Raw genomic sequence first — 16,420 nt, forward strand, 5'->3', positions numbered from 1 at the left:
CAGCCAGGGTTCTGTGTAATTAGCTCTCGAATGACACCAACTCTGCCCCGAAATGGGTGCTCTGTGGTGATTAAGGGCTGGTGTTAGCTGTACCAGAGAGATACTGCTGTCGGGAGCTGCCTCTGTTTGGTGCCTGTGAAACATTAGACGTGATTTAAAGTGATAGCAGTTCTTAGCTGGCTACTCGGCCTCTGCCATCTGTTCGTGTGATTAGGCTGGTCTGATTCACAGGTGCAGCCTGGGGCAGCTGAAATTAAGCAGCTGTGGCCGGGGTGGACAGAGGAATGCCATGGCCAGTGTAATTGGCAAGCTGGGGAAAGGGATGTTGCCATTAAAACAATTTTTGTGCCACCTCGAGTGTCAAATGCCTGACCTGATTAATAAGGAAAATTGTAGAAGCACCAAATTCTTTGCATTTTCAGCCACCTGGAAAACACCCCGGTGTCCAGATTGATTCCTTGGGTGCCTTCTGATTGTCTGGAAATGCCACTGGGGTGTGTTGGAAAGTTCCTCTTTGGTGAAGTTAAATGATGCTTCAGTGACCCTGTGCTGACAGCATTGCTCGGCTTTTCTGAACCTTTTTTTTTTCTCTTTGAGGGCTGGTATCTGTTAATTCTATAGCTCATGGCTTGAAAAATACTCTACTGCGGGTTGTTCCTTCTGCTGGGATGCTGGATTATTGTTCATATAATTTTGGTGGTTAACTCACTTTTGGAAGGCAAGCTTATCTCCCTGGTAGAGTTCTTAGATTCTGTACAGAAAGCCCAGTGGTCAGATACAGTGGCAACAATATCCGTCAAAAATTAAGACAAGATTGTTGAAGTTTGGCCACGAAAGTCGTATCCGTTGACATCAAGCTCTGATTGGATTTTTGTAGGAACGTTCGGCAACCTTTAGATTGATCTCAACTCTTCCGTCATCACGAGACCCGGCTCAGAAATGGGCTCCTCTGTAGAGGGTTTCCTCGTCTACACGAGCAGATTGAGGGGCTCGATTTTGAGTGTTTGTGTTCTGTTCTCTTGTAGCACGTTCAGTATCACATAATATCTCAGGGTCAGACCCACCCGTCCCAGTAGACTGCTTCTGGAGGGCGAGGGCCAGCCTGGATGGTGAATGACTATTTTGTGGAATTATAACCCTCACATCCATCTTTTACGGATCTCATGGAAAGCAGAGCAGTGTTCAGGTCTGGTCTCTACATTGAGAGAATAGGCCGGTGTTTCCCAAAGAATATCCCTGGGAACCCTAGTCCACAATAATTCTCTGCCAAAAATGAATTGTATTTTGGAATGAATTTGGAAAATACCTCACACTGTGACTCTTTCTTGGAGACTTATGGTGTCCATCAGCATAATACAAGCTCTGAAATATTCAGTAGTAAAACATAGTTAATTTTGTCTCTTCCTAGGGTTTTCCAAACTGATTGAACCTGAGACCCATCTTAAAAGACAACATCTATTAACATCCTGTTGCATATGCTTTGCAAATCCCTTTGAGGGGCTGCTTTGATCGATCTGACTTTCCCCACCCTCTTAAGCTAAGTTCTTCCATCACAGGTCTGAAGGGCATTCTTTGGTCATATTTTCACAGCCGACTCGCTGATGACCTCACACCTAACCAGCACTAGACATTTCCCTGAGCAGAACACCAGCACTAGACATTTCCCTGAGCAGAACAATCCTGTGACGTCATTACAGGCCTGGCTGTCAGGAAATAATGCTGTTGCATATTGCCCTTTAGTGAAACAGACTCTCTGGACAGAGAGTTGCCATTTCAAATGCCAATTTTTGAAAAGCATCCAGGTGGAGGGTTTTGACAGGTTCTGATTTTATACTTTAGCATAGGAAAGCATAACAACAAGTCCTTGCCTTCCCTAGGTGCTGAGTATCTTAAATGGGTTATCTGGTAGCAAATAAGTAGATGCTTATGTCCATTTTTGGGGAGTGATTTTTTTTATCTCCACCTTGTGTTTAAGTGATGAATGTTGCCCCAAAGCCCGAGACTTCGTTCTTGGGAAGACCACGATTGACAAAAAGTTCGTTATGGCGGCTTAAGTAGAGGGCATTGATAGTGAGACAGCTGTATCAAGATTCTTGCTGCTGGAGTGGTTTTCTGTCGAGTGAAGAGAGAGACAAGGTAATTTTCTGTTTTGGTTTCATTCCCTTTAGACCTGCAGCAGATGCCCATACCGGCATCACGGAGAAAGGCAATTTTTTTTTTTTTTTGGAAGTAACTGTGGAACAGGAAAGTTCTTGGCCTGAGGTTCCAAACTCTTTTCATTGATTAATCTGCTGATAATAACAGTTTGTAGTCACCTTTGCTCTAATTGGGAGTTTTACGTTGGTAGAGATTATATCTAAGTTGTAAATGTTGGCTTCTTAGTTGTGTGGAACTTTCCAAGAATTGAAAACAAACAAACAAACAACCCCAAAGTGCACAGGTTTCCTAAATTTTTTGAAATTCCTTTGTGATGAAAACCTCATCATAAATTGGGTTGAGTGTTTTATCACAGTGGCCAGCAGTGGTGTTCCATCCAGTAGGCTGGATTGAATATCTCTTCGTTCTCAGCCTCCCCTCTGGCCAAATAGTATCAGAAACCGCTGGAGGGTTTTCTTTTGAAGGCAGATCCTGGGAACTCCCACGGGGCAAGTGGTCTCCCAGCGGACTCAGGCATTTCACACATGGGTAACTAGCCTGGTTTGCTTTAATGTATTATTGAATGCTTTGCTGGTCAACAAGTCGTGGTTTTAATGAGACTTCTCATTATAAAGCAAAACCCCATCATAACCATACCCTCACTCACATCTCCATATTTTGTTAGGTTTGTTTTCTCTTAATCTATGAAAAACTGACACAGACGAACTGCAGTCGACAGCAAGGATGGAGAGAGGGTAGAGCTCGCAGAGACAACTCCCCACTCAGGTCTCAAAGCATTCAAATGTCCTGATTAGTGATATTTTTAAAGGCCCTAATTATAGACTTAAGACAGAGGCCTTAGTGGGGCTTTAGGGAGTTTGTGAGACTTAATCTAGGAGCCAAAACAGGCTGTGGGTTTTTATTTTTTATTTTTGCATCAATAAAAATACAGTTGGCAGTCATCAGCGTCCACAGCTCACATAAATCTTGAACTTTTGACTTAATTACCATGGGAGAGTTCAAAGGGCAGCCTAGAGTGGTTGAAAGAGCACTGCTCAGGGAGCTGGAGACTGGGTCTAGCCTCAGCCCAGCCTCTGGCCGGGTGACCTTGATCAAATCACTTAACCTTTCTGGATAACATTGATCACATCAGCCTTTGGGCCAGATGGTCACCGAGGTTGCTTTTGGTACAGTGGTAATATGATTCCATGTTTTCCTTTAAACTGCTGGGCTGGATTCTCTTCCTTTTGATTTCAGAGAGAGATGGAGGAGACCATAATAAACCTTAGATGTCAGTATTAGGGTATGTAAGGGGTTTTGTGGGGGCAGGCTCAGCAGCCCATGTTTTTTCATTAACTTTAAATTGCAGGGTCAAAATAAATCCTCTAATCCTACCATTTGTTGACAGAAAGCAATATCTGCCTAGAATATAGATACCTGGAAAGAAGGTTAGAATTGGGAGGGACCTTATCAGAACATTCAGTTCAACTCCCTCATTTTATAGCTCAAGCTTTTAACAGTTGTCCATCTGGTCCGTCTGTCTATCCATCCATTTATCCATCCATCCATCCATCCATCCATCCATCCATCCATCCACCCACCCACCCACCCACCCACCCAACAAACGCTTGAGTGCCTACTTCATAGGCTAAAGACAACTCAAGCTGTCTCCGCCAGGTGCTCCATTCTTGTTGGTCGAAAGGAATATTTTTCAGTATGGAAATACTCTGGTGATGGAATCACACATAAATAACAGAGATGGCCCAGAAAAGGAACGATGAATCTTTACTGTGAGGTAGAGGTGGTAGAGAAAGGCTGTGTTGAGGGAACTTTGAGGGAAGTTTCTGTGGGGTTATAAATCTGTTTAACCAGCCACATTACTTAAGAGGCTTCTGTATTAAAGTAAAATTCTTTTTTAGCATTGTTACTAATACACAATAACTGTTTCAGTATAGAAAATGATAACGAGTAAGGTATACTGTACCTTGATGATGAGATTTTACTTATTTGGCAGGTCTTACTATTCCTTTCACCTGCTCATTACTAGTATTTAATAACTGCAAGAAGCATTGTTCTTTTAATACATATTATAATACAGCCGAAGATCCGAGAATGTCAGAGGACAGGGGGGCCATACCTATCATCTAGGTCAACTTGTTTACTCCTGATCTAGTATAATTCGTTTTTTATGCCATTGGAGGTGATGTCACAATTCCTCCTCCATTGATTGACTCTCATCCCACTCCTCATACATCCCTGAGGTTATGCTAGGGAAGGTCTACAGAGTGGGTGCTCGTACATGTTTTAAGCAACATGGCGTGGCCTTGGCTTGCAGATTCATTTTGAAGTTGTTGAGTCAACATCCATACTGAGCACCTACTATGTGCAAGGGTCATCTTTGCTTTTGCAGATCATTAATTTGTTGACTGAGCTCCTCTCTAGATGCAAGTTATTAATGCTGTTTACCAGCCTTGGTTTGAAAGAGGCCTCCTTAGGTAGTAGAGTTGGTCAGAAGCCTGGCCGCTGTTTTTCACCCATTGCTCTATAGTGGGTTTTTTTGGGGGGGGAGGGGATAGGGGGAGACCTGGCATTTCCATGTGTCCACACCACAGAAATGAAGACAAGAAGAGTTTGCAGAGGACATGAGGCCATTGATAAAAAACAACAGGGCTATTCCTATAGTGTAATTATTTTTCTAGACCTTCCAGGTTCTTCAAGCTTCCCATTAAACTAGTTTATTTAAGGAAGAGACATTGTAAAATAATAAAATAATTCCTTCCCTCCAGCATTCTACTCATTAAAAACATTTGTGAGCTTGACATCTTGAAGGAGACCTAGTCACAAAAGCACATCGTGCCTCTGTGCTGTTAGCACTCACCCAGAGTGGGGTTGGGCAGAGGGTTGGGGGTGGCCCATCACTACCACACAGGGAACCTTGAAAACTTGGCTCGAAGGCCCTTTCTGCTGAGTCACGACTTACAGTTAGTTATTCAGGGAAACAGAATGTTGTGAATTCAGGTTTCGAGCTGTAGGTGATCTGTTTCCACCTTGTTGATTAGATTTCCTGGCGCCCCACCCACCTGGATCACTGAGCCATTCGATGAGAAGCATGGTGTCTGAACCCTGTCATGTGGCTGGCTGGCTGTTTTGTGTGAGCAGAACTTATAGTTGCAATTGTGATGATTGAAACTTCACCCCAGGGAAGTGGCTACCTGCCAGAAATTCCAGCAAAATTCTTTCACCCTCACCCTTAAGTCACTTTGGAGGTGCCAAGACAAAGGTGCTGGTTGCGAGTGTGCTGTTGCCATAGGCCAGGTCCATCTGGGGCGACGATCCCTGTGTGGGTTGCACCCTCACTGTTCAGCCCAGTGAGAGGAACAGAGCAATATTCCTGGTGCCTGAAGCTAAATCCTACTTTTCGACATTTTGGGGAACATGAACATCGTACCTAATGGTATAGAAGCATGTACCTGTTCATTTCTTTTGTGTAAAAGAGAGAACACCATCCACAGGATCAGCTCAGCTGTAACCAATGCTATCTGAAAGCACTACTACCTTAATATTTGGCCAATTCGTATGAATAGGCTATTGTGTTTACTTAAATGACAACAAGAGTGCAGACACCTGACAGCATGAGGTGTGCTTTCCTATTAGGTCAGATTCAGATTCGTTCAAGTCTTTGTGTAGCGACAAAGCTCATTATTTATTTTATGCTCTTAATGGTTTCTTTTCAGTGGCTGTGGATGGATTTTTCTAGGTTAGAACCTTTTGACATGAGAGATGATTTAAATTGTTTCAGGGAGTCTTGTGATAAATAGGAATCGAGTTTGCCCTGGTGAACCCCTCAAAAGAATATGTGTGTTTACGGGCATTTGACACCTGAAGCCAAATGGCTACCAAGTTGCCTTCTCATTGCAGATGCAACTGGGTTCAGAGGAAAGAATGCAGCACCGTTCCCTTCTCCCTCAGCTCCCCTGCCTCCCTGCAGCCTTTCTGGGGTACATGACTGACCAGTTTTGCCTTACTTGGCTCTGTCTTGGATCACGTAGACACCGCCTGTACCCCACCACCATGACGCTTAGATAAGAAGGGTAAAGAGGATACAGTGTGCCCTTGTTAAGAAATCCCAGCTCCACCTTTTACAGGCGGTTTTGAGAGCAGGGGTGAGGCATATAGGGGTAGGAGTTTTGAATGCACGTATTCCAATTCCTAATTCTACCATGAAAGTCTGGCTGTTAAGTGAAGGGGGGAAATGTTTAACCTCCAGGAGCAAGCTGTGCCATCCACAGAAAAGAGGACGCGACATCTAAGTTGGTTCACATCAGAGACCAAGCCCCTGCCCGGGCCCCCTTTGCCTCTGGCTTGTGGGGTGTGCGTGCTGGTGCCCAGTCAAAATCTTCATCAGAAATAAGCAGTTCTGAATTGGTCTTCTAGAATTTCAGTATTCTAGAATGTTCTAGAATGTTCGAGGTCCTGTTGATGGCTGCTTTTACGGGAATTTTGGGATTTTTGGCTACCTGTTTGCTAAGACAGAAACATACACGTGGAAAGTGAAGTGCTGTACAAGATTTGAGTGGAAGTTCCCGACAGTAATAAGGGAGACAGCGTGCCTTTGACCCAGACTGCCTGTCGTGGACTCGAGCCTTACACATCAGACTGGTTGAAGGTATGGGTTCCGACCCCCTGGAGAATGGACCAGAGCGGGGATGACGACAGTGGGCTCTGGAATCAAATGCCTTGGCTGAGGTCCTGGCTGCACCTCTTCCTAGCTTCGGAGTGTTGGGTAGATTTCTGAACAGCTCTGTGCCTCAGTTTCCCCATCTATAAACAGGGATTGTAATAGTGCCTTTCTTGTCAGATTGTTGTCAGGATTAATGTGTTAAACGTGTAAGAGCTTTTAGGGCTGTGTTTATCAAATAAGGAACACTCAATCAATAGTGGTCCTTGGCCATGACTTGCAGGCATGAAGGATTTACAGCAGCATTCTGGGTTGATGTTGTGGCTCTTATTTAGATAAAATGTCCTTCATCTGGCAAATTTAAATACCGCTTTTTTTGAGTTTATAAAATCACTTGTACCTATGACTTTGAGGGCCATTTAGAGGGCAAAAGTTTATATACCATTTCATTGGTAGCCTTCAGTTAAGTTATGTGCTTAGACATGGTAGTAGAATTATGACATTTACAACCACCATTGCAGAGGAATAAAAACCTTTTTTCCATTTTAAAAATTAAAATACATATAATGATGTGGTTTGTTGGCTGTCATAAAAAGTGCTGAGAAAGTAATGATGCCTCTGTGAATTTTATCCTACCAGGCGGATTAGGTTATACTATTGATTATCTTTTAAAGTAAAGCTCCGATGGATATGTTGTTGTGGCTTTTGAGCACAGCTTGTTTTTACTAGTGTGTGTATGTGATCATTTCATAGATCATTTCATAGGTGTGGTGATACATTTTGGGAGGACTCAGCTGTTCTTGTGTGTGTTGTCACAGTGTGTATAAAGTAACATTTTAAAACATGCTTCAATGTAAACTGAAGTTCTGGCTCTCGGAACCAAGGAGAAAAGGTTCCGCAGATACTTTATTCTCCCCTGTTAATAGGCATAAACGAACAAGCAGTTCATCTCCAGGGACCTTCTGTGGGGCCGGCTGGATTAGACTTCACACAATTTTTTTCCTAATGTAAATATTACTCAGAGATTTTGAAAATGTCAGATCGTTCACATACAAAATAAAATGATCTTACCTAGGAGGAGTTTGAGACGAAGCTGTCCATCTGACACCATGCTAATGTTGTTTTCCAAAACAGGAGCACCGTACTGGACCAACACAGAGAAGATGGAAAAACGTCTGCATGCGGTGCCTGCAGCCAACACTGTCAAGTTTCGCTGTCCAGCTGGGGGAAATCCAACACCAACTATGAGGTGGCTGAAAAACGGAAAGGAATTTAAACAGGAGCATCGCATTGGAGGTTATAAGGTAGAATTATGCTTTCAGAGTCGTCTGTGTCTTATCTTTTCTATTTGTTCCTTTTGTAAGGAGCCACAGGTTAGCAGGACCTAGAAGGAATTAAAAAAATAATCAGTTATTATTATAATAGATCATTTCCATGTTTGCTCTTTCAAAAACGTTACCCTGGACTTACATGTAATTTTAAAGTACAACCCCTCCATTTGCATTATTCTTTATATGAGGCAAGTTTAATAACAGAAGGGTCAAAAGTTGAGAGTCTGTTTTCTATATGCTTTATAGTCTGTAAAACTACAACTGGGGCAGAATTTGAGAAGCGTGAGTACAGTTGCTTTATTTGAGTAGGATTGTACGGCTGGTGGATGGATTTGGAGTAGAGACTGGAGGATGACATGGTCCGCACTAAGAGAAGGCTGCGGAGGTGACAGAAGCAGCCTCCGTGTCCTCCATCTTCAAGGAGTCTACAGAACCCATTACTGACTGGTGAAATGTGGTCTTCCCACTCACGGGGGTGGGTGTGAGGGGTGGAAACTGACAGCCATCTCCCTGAAGATGCCTGTGAATGCTCGTTCAGGCCTTGGCTCATCTATGCAGCAAACACTGATAGAACCCCCTCTGTGGCTGGCACCATTCTAGGCTCTGAGCGAAGACAGGTCCAGCTCACAGGGGCCCCTCGTCCAGCACGCAAGGCAGACCAAAAAGCTGGCAGTCGGGACACTGATACGGGAGAAATCAGAGGTGTGTGTTGTCCTGTGGACGCACAGGGAGAGGTGATGTTGGCTCTTTGGGAGACTAAGGATAAAGGACCAGGAAAGGATTCTGGGCTGAGTTTCAAGGAAGTTGTCTCAGAGAGCGGGAGAGATGGAATCTCCAAATTATTTACTATGGAAAGGGAGAACTTGAAGAGTTTAGTGTACGAGGAAGATTTCAGGGACATCATTATGAAATCCTCTGGTGCATTGGGGACATGAATGGGCATATTGCTTACCTAGTGCTGTGTAACAAATTACCTCAAGACGCGGTGGCTTTAAACAACACTGTTTATTATCTCTCAGTTTCCATGGTCAGGAATCCAAGGACAGGGCCTTCTGTGTCAAGGCGTCTCACACGAATGTCATTAGGGTTTCAGCTAAGGCTGATTCTCCTCTGCAGGATCAACTGGGGCCGGGGAGGACGTGCTTCCCGACTCACGCATGTGGTCATTGTCAGGATTCACTTCCTTGTAGGTTGTTGGACTGAGGGCCTCCGTTCCTCACTGGCTCTTGGCTGGAAGCCTCTCTCGGTTCTTTGCCATGTGGGCCTCTCCATGTGGCAGCTTACAGCATGGCAGCTGGCTTCCTGAGGGTGAACAGACAAGAGCCAGGGGGAAGAGTATGAGGAAGACAGAAGTCACAGCCTTCTGGAACCTAATCATGGAAGTTCTTCCCACCACTTTTGCTGTTTTCTGTTTTTAAGCAAGTCACTAAAACTTGCTTAAGTTTTAAGGAGGAGATGACCCAAGGGCATGACTCTCAGGAGACTCAGGGATCACAGGGAGCCTTCTGAGAAATCGGCACAGTGGGTAAAATAGAGGACACTTCTACTCAGACCACAGCTCCTTAAAATCCAGCTGGGAGAGGCTTTCTTGGTGGCGGCCGTGAGGTACCCAGAAGGATTTTCTTGGTGCCCCTTTCACCCGTGTTTAACTCAACCAGCATCATGTTAGGTGACATGCGTGCCCCTGCCCCACCACTGCTGTGGTTAAATGAGCCTTCTCTCCACCCCAAAAGTGCCCTGCAGTCCTTTCCTGAAATATCACACACACTTACTCATCTTCAAAGAATTGTTTTCTTCTGAGAAAATTTTTGATTTTTGTTTTAATGTGGAAAAATGAACATCTAGAAGCCAAAACCCAGGGGATGATAGGGAAAGCCTTTGAGTAAATTTCTAAGGGCAGTGTCGGGTGGTTTACTATGTTTCCCTGAAAATAAGACTGGGTCTCATATGAAAGTTTGCTCTAAAAGATGCTTTAGGGCTTATGTTCAGGGCATGTCATCCTGAAAAATCATGCTAATGCTTATTTTCCGGTTAGGTCTTATTTTCGGGGAAGCATGGTATGTGTGAAACAGCTATGAGGCCCATCTGCTGGAAGGGGGTGGTGCTTTGAAGCTGGGATACTCGAAGTACTTCAGTTGCCTTTCACAACTCCTGTTGGTGGAAGCAGTAGGCAGGAGGGTGGTTTGTCTCCTTGTTCTTAGTGCAGTTCTTAGACCAGGTAAATGAGATTGGAAGTCGGCTTTTTTTTTTTTTTTTTTTTTTTTAAAGAATGAACAGATAGAGATTTCATTAGGTGATGGTATTTGTAGAGGAAGAGTTCAACTGCTAAAATGATCGTGGCCCCGGGATTGTTCGAACTACCAGATGCTCTCTGAAAACATAGTTGATGCAGTTCCAGTGACTTATATTTAAATACATCTTAAGTATAAGTATGATGGTCAAAATCCTGGTGGTTAACTAATTTCCTCCCTTAAGACAACCTTGGAAATAAGTACAAAGGGCTGATGAGCCTCCCGAAAGGCTTGGTCTCAAAATAAATAGGACCAACATCATGATTATGGGTAAGGAGCTTTTTTTGCAAATCTGAATTAGTGATTGCGAATATGCTGGAAGACTAGGGGTGCCTAATGAGAAAGTGCAGCTTGATTTTTAACAGGTGCAGTTCAGTTCTAATTACTGATGACACTGTTCTGCTAAATGGAGAGCACCTATGCTCTAAAGGCAACATGAGGAACCGTCAGCAGAATACCTTCAGGCTGTCCTTGAGCAGGCACACATGGCCAAAGTATTCTTGTTGTTTCATGTTTGAGCCATTTCTGGAGTGAAAGAGAAATGGAATTTGAGTGCATGGGAATACAAATCTAAAGTATATTTGGCTTTAGAAATATACGAAGAAAATCGAGCAAAGAGGGGAAGGTGCTGGGCTTTTGGATCATGGTGTGCTGGCTGGCAGTGAAGAGGGAGCATTTCCTGCCTTGCTGGACTTTCTCTGTGGAGAAGAGGCTGTGGTCGTGGGCCTGAGTGTCAGGGGGACGAGGGAGGGAGGTCATCTCATCATATGCCAAGGTAGTCAACCCGGATCCAGGAAGGGGTTTTCACAATGGTTGTGGCATTAGACATTCCATGTGGGGATACTAGAAATTCAGCAATTTCTTTGAGCCCCATAGGCTTCTGGGACTTGAAAGGGAAAGACAGACATCTCCTATCTCCTGGGAAATCGCAGTTACCTAAAGTAGAAGCCACACTAATGAGGTGTTAGACCCAACCCAAGCCCCCAGGCCATGAAGTCATTGGAGGTTGAGGACGATACCCTCCTGAGACATGCAGGGCTTCTGCTGCGCCAAGCTCCTTGGCTGGCACAGGCCTGCCCCAGGCTCACAGGGCCACCCTCAGGGCCTGAGTCTGGCAGAGTCAGGAGTATGCTCACCCATGTTGGGTTTCCCCTCTGATGTTTATTACCTACGTAGACTAGTTTTTTCCTACATAAAGTTTTAAAGAACCATGCTTCTAAACATGTGACCTGAGGGAACTGTTGTCCAATTTGTAGTTTCTGTTCCCCGGAACACCACGCCCCCCAAAAGCAAAGAGACCTAATTGACATGCGGAGGGCCTGATGTCTAAATGACTCTCTCCCCCAACTGCCTCCCTTTGCCATTTTATATAATGAAGAAGCAAGGTGTCAAGTTTTCCAAGGTGTATTTTTCCAGAAAGTAAGACCTGAGAGTTTCCGCAAATAAGCGTGTTATTTCTTTGATTTTTTTTTTCCTTCATAAATCTCATTCTATAAACAGTGGTGGTGCTTTCTGTGGCCTTGCTGTCTGTCTAGCTCTTTCTACCTGTTTATGCATTGGGCACCTTGGCCCTCATTCTTTCCATTTCAGCTTGTTTTGAAGTGGTATGCATGTGTGGCCAATGAAGAGAGATGGGAACACACACACACACACACACACACACACGCACCCACGCACCAAAATTAGAGAGAATTATGGAATGGGACAGAAAGCTCATTTTCATTAAAATGACCTATACAGCTATTTGGGATTTTGCAGATGAGTCTTATTTATCAAAGAATTCACACTGAGCCTCCTTAAGTGATTAAGAGTCAAATTATTATTTTCTTAGCATGTGGGCAAACGTTGGTTGGATGCTGTTACTTTATTTAGAGTGATGGAGCTTGACCTGAAACATAACTATCTCTCCCTAATTGTACTGGTGCCTGCGCTTGACAGTGGGCAAGGTGTTTAAGCGCTCTCTCTGTACTTCAGGTCACATGTCCTTAAAATGACAAGATTGGATGTATCGTCTCAAACATCTGATCTCGCCCAGCTCTAAAAACTGATTTAAACTGGAGCATCACCATTACACAGCATCAACCATTTCTCACCTTAAACAACAGCACAGATTTTTTTCTTTTTTTTAAGAGGTTACCTTTATTGCTAGATATTTCATAGGGCTCTGAACAGTAATTACAATTTAATGCAGAAAAGCAAGAAGATGACTGAGATAATTAATGGACCACCTCAACTCCCAACTCTTTCTTATGTAATGACTTTTAGGCATAGAGCGGAAAAGTGTCCTTACAAACCATCTTTCATGCCACATATTAACTGCATGAGAACCAGGAAAGGTCACAGGATGAGGCGCTCAGTGGAGCTGGCACACAAACCCACGCCTCCAGGCATCCTGGTTCCCGTGGAGCCCCTCAAAAGTGGGAAGCATTATAGAGTATGGACTGTTAGTGTCTAAGTATATTTCAGATCTAAGAAGAGACAAGTTAAAAAACTGTTTTCTTACAGTCACAACTAAACTGGTTGTTTTGATGGGTAGGCTAATTAGATTTGCAGTTTCCTAGGTTACTTATGTCATTTTAAAGACTTTTGATTGAATGTTATGCTTAACCCCAAAGTATACTTACTTGGAAATAACACTGTTAATGTCCTTATTAATATTGTTCTATTTTGTTGAGCTTTTTCCTCAGCCAAGACATTTCAGCTGTCATCCCAGATCAAAGAGTCTAATGAGGAAGCAGGTGTATGTTGGTATCAGCCAATATGTCTTGACTGCTCAGCTGTGTGTTGACTATGCCAGGTGCCTCCTGGGTACCATGCACTGGGTCCCCTGCACAGTGGGCGCTGTTATTTTGCTCCTTTTATAGGCGAAGCTTGTCAGGTGTTTGCTACAGTGGCGCTGCCATGTGGACTCTGGCGGTTTTGCTCCATATTCATGCTCTTACTAAACTGTTTTCTTCAAGTATGGGTCTGTGTTTTATCAGAATACTGTTCTGATAAAACAGAAACACAGAGATAGTAACGGCCCCCCAAAAGCATGTAAATATCAGATGCGCCAAGGTAGGCTGTTGAGAGCAAAGTTGGGGGTATTTTTAATTATGGCAGAACATACAGAGGGTGTCAAAAAATGTGTACACATTTTAAGAAAGGAAAAAACTGCATTAAAATTATAATAATATGTGCTGATAACAAAAGATGAAATCAGATGAATAAGTCACGTTTGACTTCTGCTATTACAAGAAGTGCTTAAAAGTGGTTTCCGTTAAGTGTCCAGACACTGCTGATCACGGTGAACATTGGGAGACTTCTGTGGCGAGCGTGTAAACTGTTCCAACACCAGAGCAGAAGAAACAGGACTTGTTGCTGTGCGAGGCCTCCTGGATCTTCCCTTGTGCACATCACACCCAGTACCACGCGTCTCAGACTTACCACAGATGCGTGCAATTGTGAGGCATATACGTTGGAGGTTCTGTTGCAGACTCAAGCCTCCCACGTCCTTGCACTTCCACAACGTTCTCGAATTTCAAATACCACTTCAAAATGGTCTTGCGCTCCTTGAATGACAACTGCGCTTCCGCCATTTTCTGTGACTGTCCTGCCTGTCACAGGGTGACGCTAGCATTCATTTAATTAACGCCATCTTTTGAGCGAACATCATACTACCCATTGCTGCCGTAATTCAATTCAACTTCGAAAAGTAATACATAGATAACCGCTCTTGAAATGTGTATACATTTTTTTGGCACCCCTGGTACATAACATAAAGTTTGTCATTGATTTTCAAAAGTTTTTCATCACCTCAAATGGAAACTGTATCCAGTAAGCAATAATCCCTCGTTTCCAACTCCACCCACCCGCCCCAGGCCCTGGACACTGGTCATCTACTTTCTATCTCTATGAATTCTGTCTCTATTCTAGGTATCTCAAGTGGAATCTTAGGGTATTTGTCCTCTAGTATCTGGCTTCTTTCACTTAATAGGTTCGAGGTTCATCTAGGTTGTCACGTGAATCAAAACTTCATTCCTTTTTCTGGCTGACTAGTATTCCCCTCTATGGATAGACCACATTTTGTTTATCCATTCATCTGTTGACGGCCACTTGGGTTGTTTCTACTTTTTGCCAATTGTGAATGATACCACTGTGATCCTAAGTGCACACGTGTCTGTCTGAGTCCTTGCTTTCAATTTCTTTGGGTATGTCCCTGGGAGTGGGATTGTTGGGTCACATGGTAATTCTATTGAAAGCTTTTTGAGGAGAGTCTTGAGAATTTTGAAGAGTTAAATTCAGGAGGCAGTGGGTGCCCTGCTGGCACTCTGCCCCCTGGGCACCTTCCTGAGCATCTTCAGGGAAAAGGCTTCTAAGAGGGCAACCTTGCATTTCCAATTCACTTCCCACCTCCTCTGGAGATCCGTCCATTGGAAACTGAGGTGGGGGGTGGGAGGAGAGTTTGGCCACTGCCTAGAGCAGGGGTGTCAAAACTGCGGCCCGCAATCCATTGTTAATTGGCCTGCAGCAAATTCCAAAAATATGTTTAGTTTACTTAAATAAACCAGGTGAGGCAATACGTACTTCACCTCGAGTGAGTGGCCCAGCTGTTTGTGTATTTTACCGCATATGGCCCTTGGTAAAAAACATTGAAAAAAGTTTGGACACCCCTGGCCTAGAGGATCAGAGTTCGCCCAGCCTGTTCTCACACCTGAAAAGCAAACTTCTTGGCGTTTAAGCAGATATAAGCAGCTGTAAGTTCCCCAGCCCCTGACGCATTTAAGCTCAGTTCGGGCGGACATATCCAAAAGAGATGGCTTGCAGGCCCCCAGGAACCTGCAGAAAACTGGGGTCTGGCATGGGATAATAAGATTTTATTATGCATCCTAATGACAGCTGCTCTGAGTTGAATTGTAGTTGATGTGGCACTTTGATGAAGGCCAGGGTTAAAGGGATTGCTGTCTTTCTGGGGAAATTGGGCCCTGATACCGGTGGAAGGAAGTCTTGGCAGTATTTATTAGCACATGGACATAGCATTCATCAACTTGGCAAAGGGTGAAACTTTCCGTCCAGATTCTGGATGTTTATCCCGCTGGTTATCGAACACCTGGGTATTTGGAAATGTCTGGATATTTTTGCAATGTGGAAACCAAACATCCAGGTGACAGCCTAGGTCTCTGACCTTTCACCTTTCACCTAGGTGTTTTGGTGTCATACAAACAAAATCTACATTCCCAGTTGTCACCTGAAGGTAGCTGGGGGTTTAACGTGCACCTTGGAAGATTTAGGTAACAGAAGAATTCCACAAAAACCTGCCTGGGCCACCTTTTGTCTTTGCAAGGAGAGGGTGTGGAATGTTTGTGGAATTACAAACAGTTTTTGTATTACAAGTGAGAGAGTTTAGGCCATTAGCTTCAATCGGCTTTGTTTCAGCTTTGAAATGTTATTTTTAAGTGTTCAGTGAACATAGTTTTGAAGCCTCATGCTCTCATTCTGCTCCTTGGCAGATGCAAAATAATGATGAATTGCACAAAGATTTGGCCATGGGCAGGAATGAAAAGAAAGAATTGTGCATGTGTCTGTTGGTGCAGGATGGATTTCTCTTCTCCCCGGCTTTTGCATTGGGTCTGCCAGAGAGTGACAAGTGCAGTGATTCTGCAGCAGATCAGCTAGTACGGAAGGGAGGCCCAGGGAGCCGTTTCATTGCACTTTTTTGTTGTTTGTGCACGAGGTTTCTGTTGCGCGAGGTTTCTATTTAAATTAGAAAAGTGAACATGAGAAAAAAGTAAACAGCATTTATAATCCCACCACTTAATTATATAAAGTATATTGCTAGCAATTTAGTACATTTTCTGTCTGACTTTAGCTATGTGTGTACAGACATGCTAATATATTCAGGCCTGTATGCATCTATAGAGTTGTACGTGTGTGTGTTTGTGTGTGTGTATTTTTTACAAAATGGAATTATGAATATACATATTTGTATTCATGCTCCTTTTTTC

At 43.7% G+C, this 16,420-nt stretch overlaps 1 protein-coding gene across 17 annotated transcripts in view; it reads left to right on the top strand.

Annotated features, from left to right (window-relative positions):
• Window positions 1–16,420, top strand: part of FGFR2 (fibroblast growth factor receptor 2) — a 100,941-nt gene that overhangs the window by 29,594 nt on the left and 54,927 nt on the right. For all 17 annotated transcript variants that reach the window (XM_019752939.3, XM_019752940.3, XM_019752934.3 and 14 more), the window contains one exon: window positions 7,949–8,118. In XM_019752939.3, coding sequence (XP_019608498.1) covers window positions 7,949–8,118 — 170 coding nt within the window. The remainder of the gene's footprint in view (window positions 1–7,948; window positions 8,119–16,420) is intronic.

Source organism: Rhinolophus sinicus, chromosome 15, assembly GCF_057876585.1.
Source record: "Rhinolophus sinicus isolate RSI-liver-muscle chromosome 15, RSI-T2T, whole genome shotgun sequence".
In the NCBI taxonomy this organism is placed as follows: domain Eukaryota; kingdom Metazoa; phylum Chordata; class Mammalia; order Chiroptera; family Rhinolophidae; genus Rhinolophus; species Rhinolophus sinicus.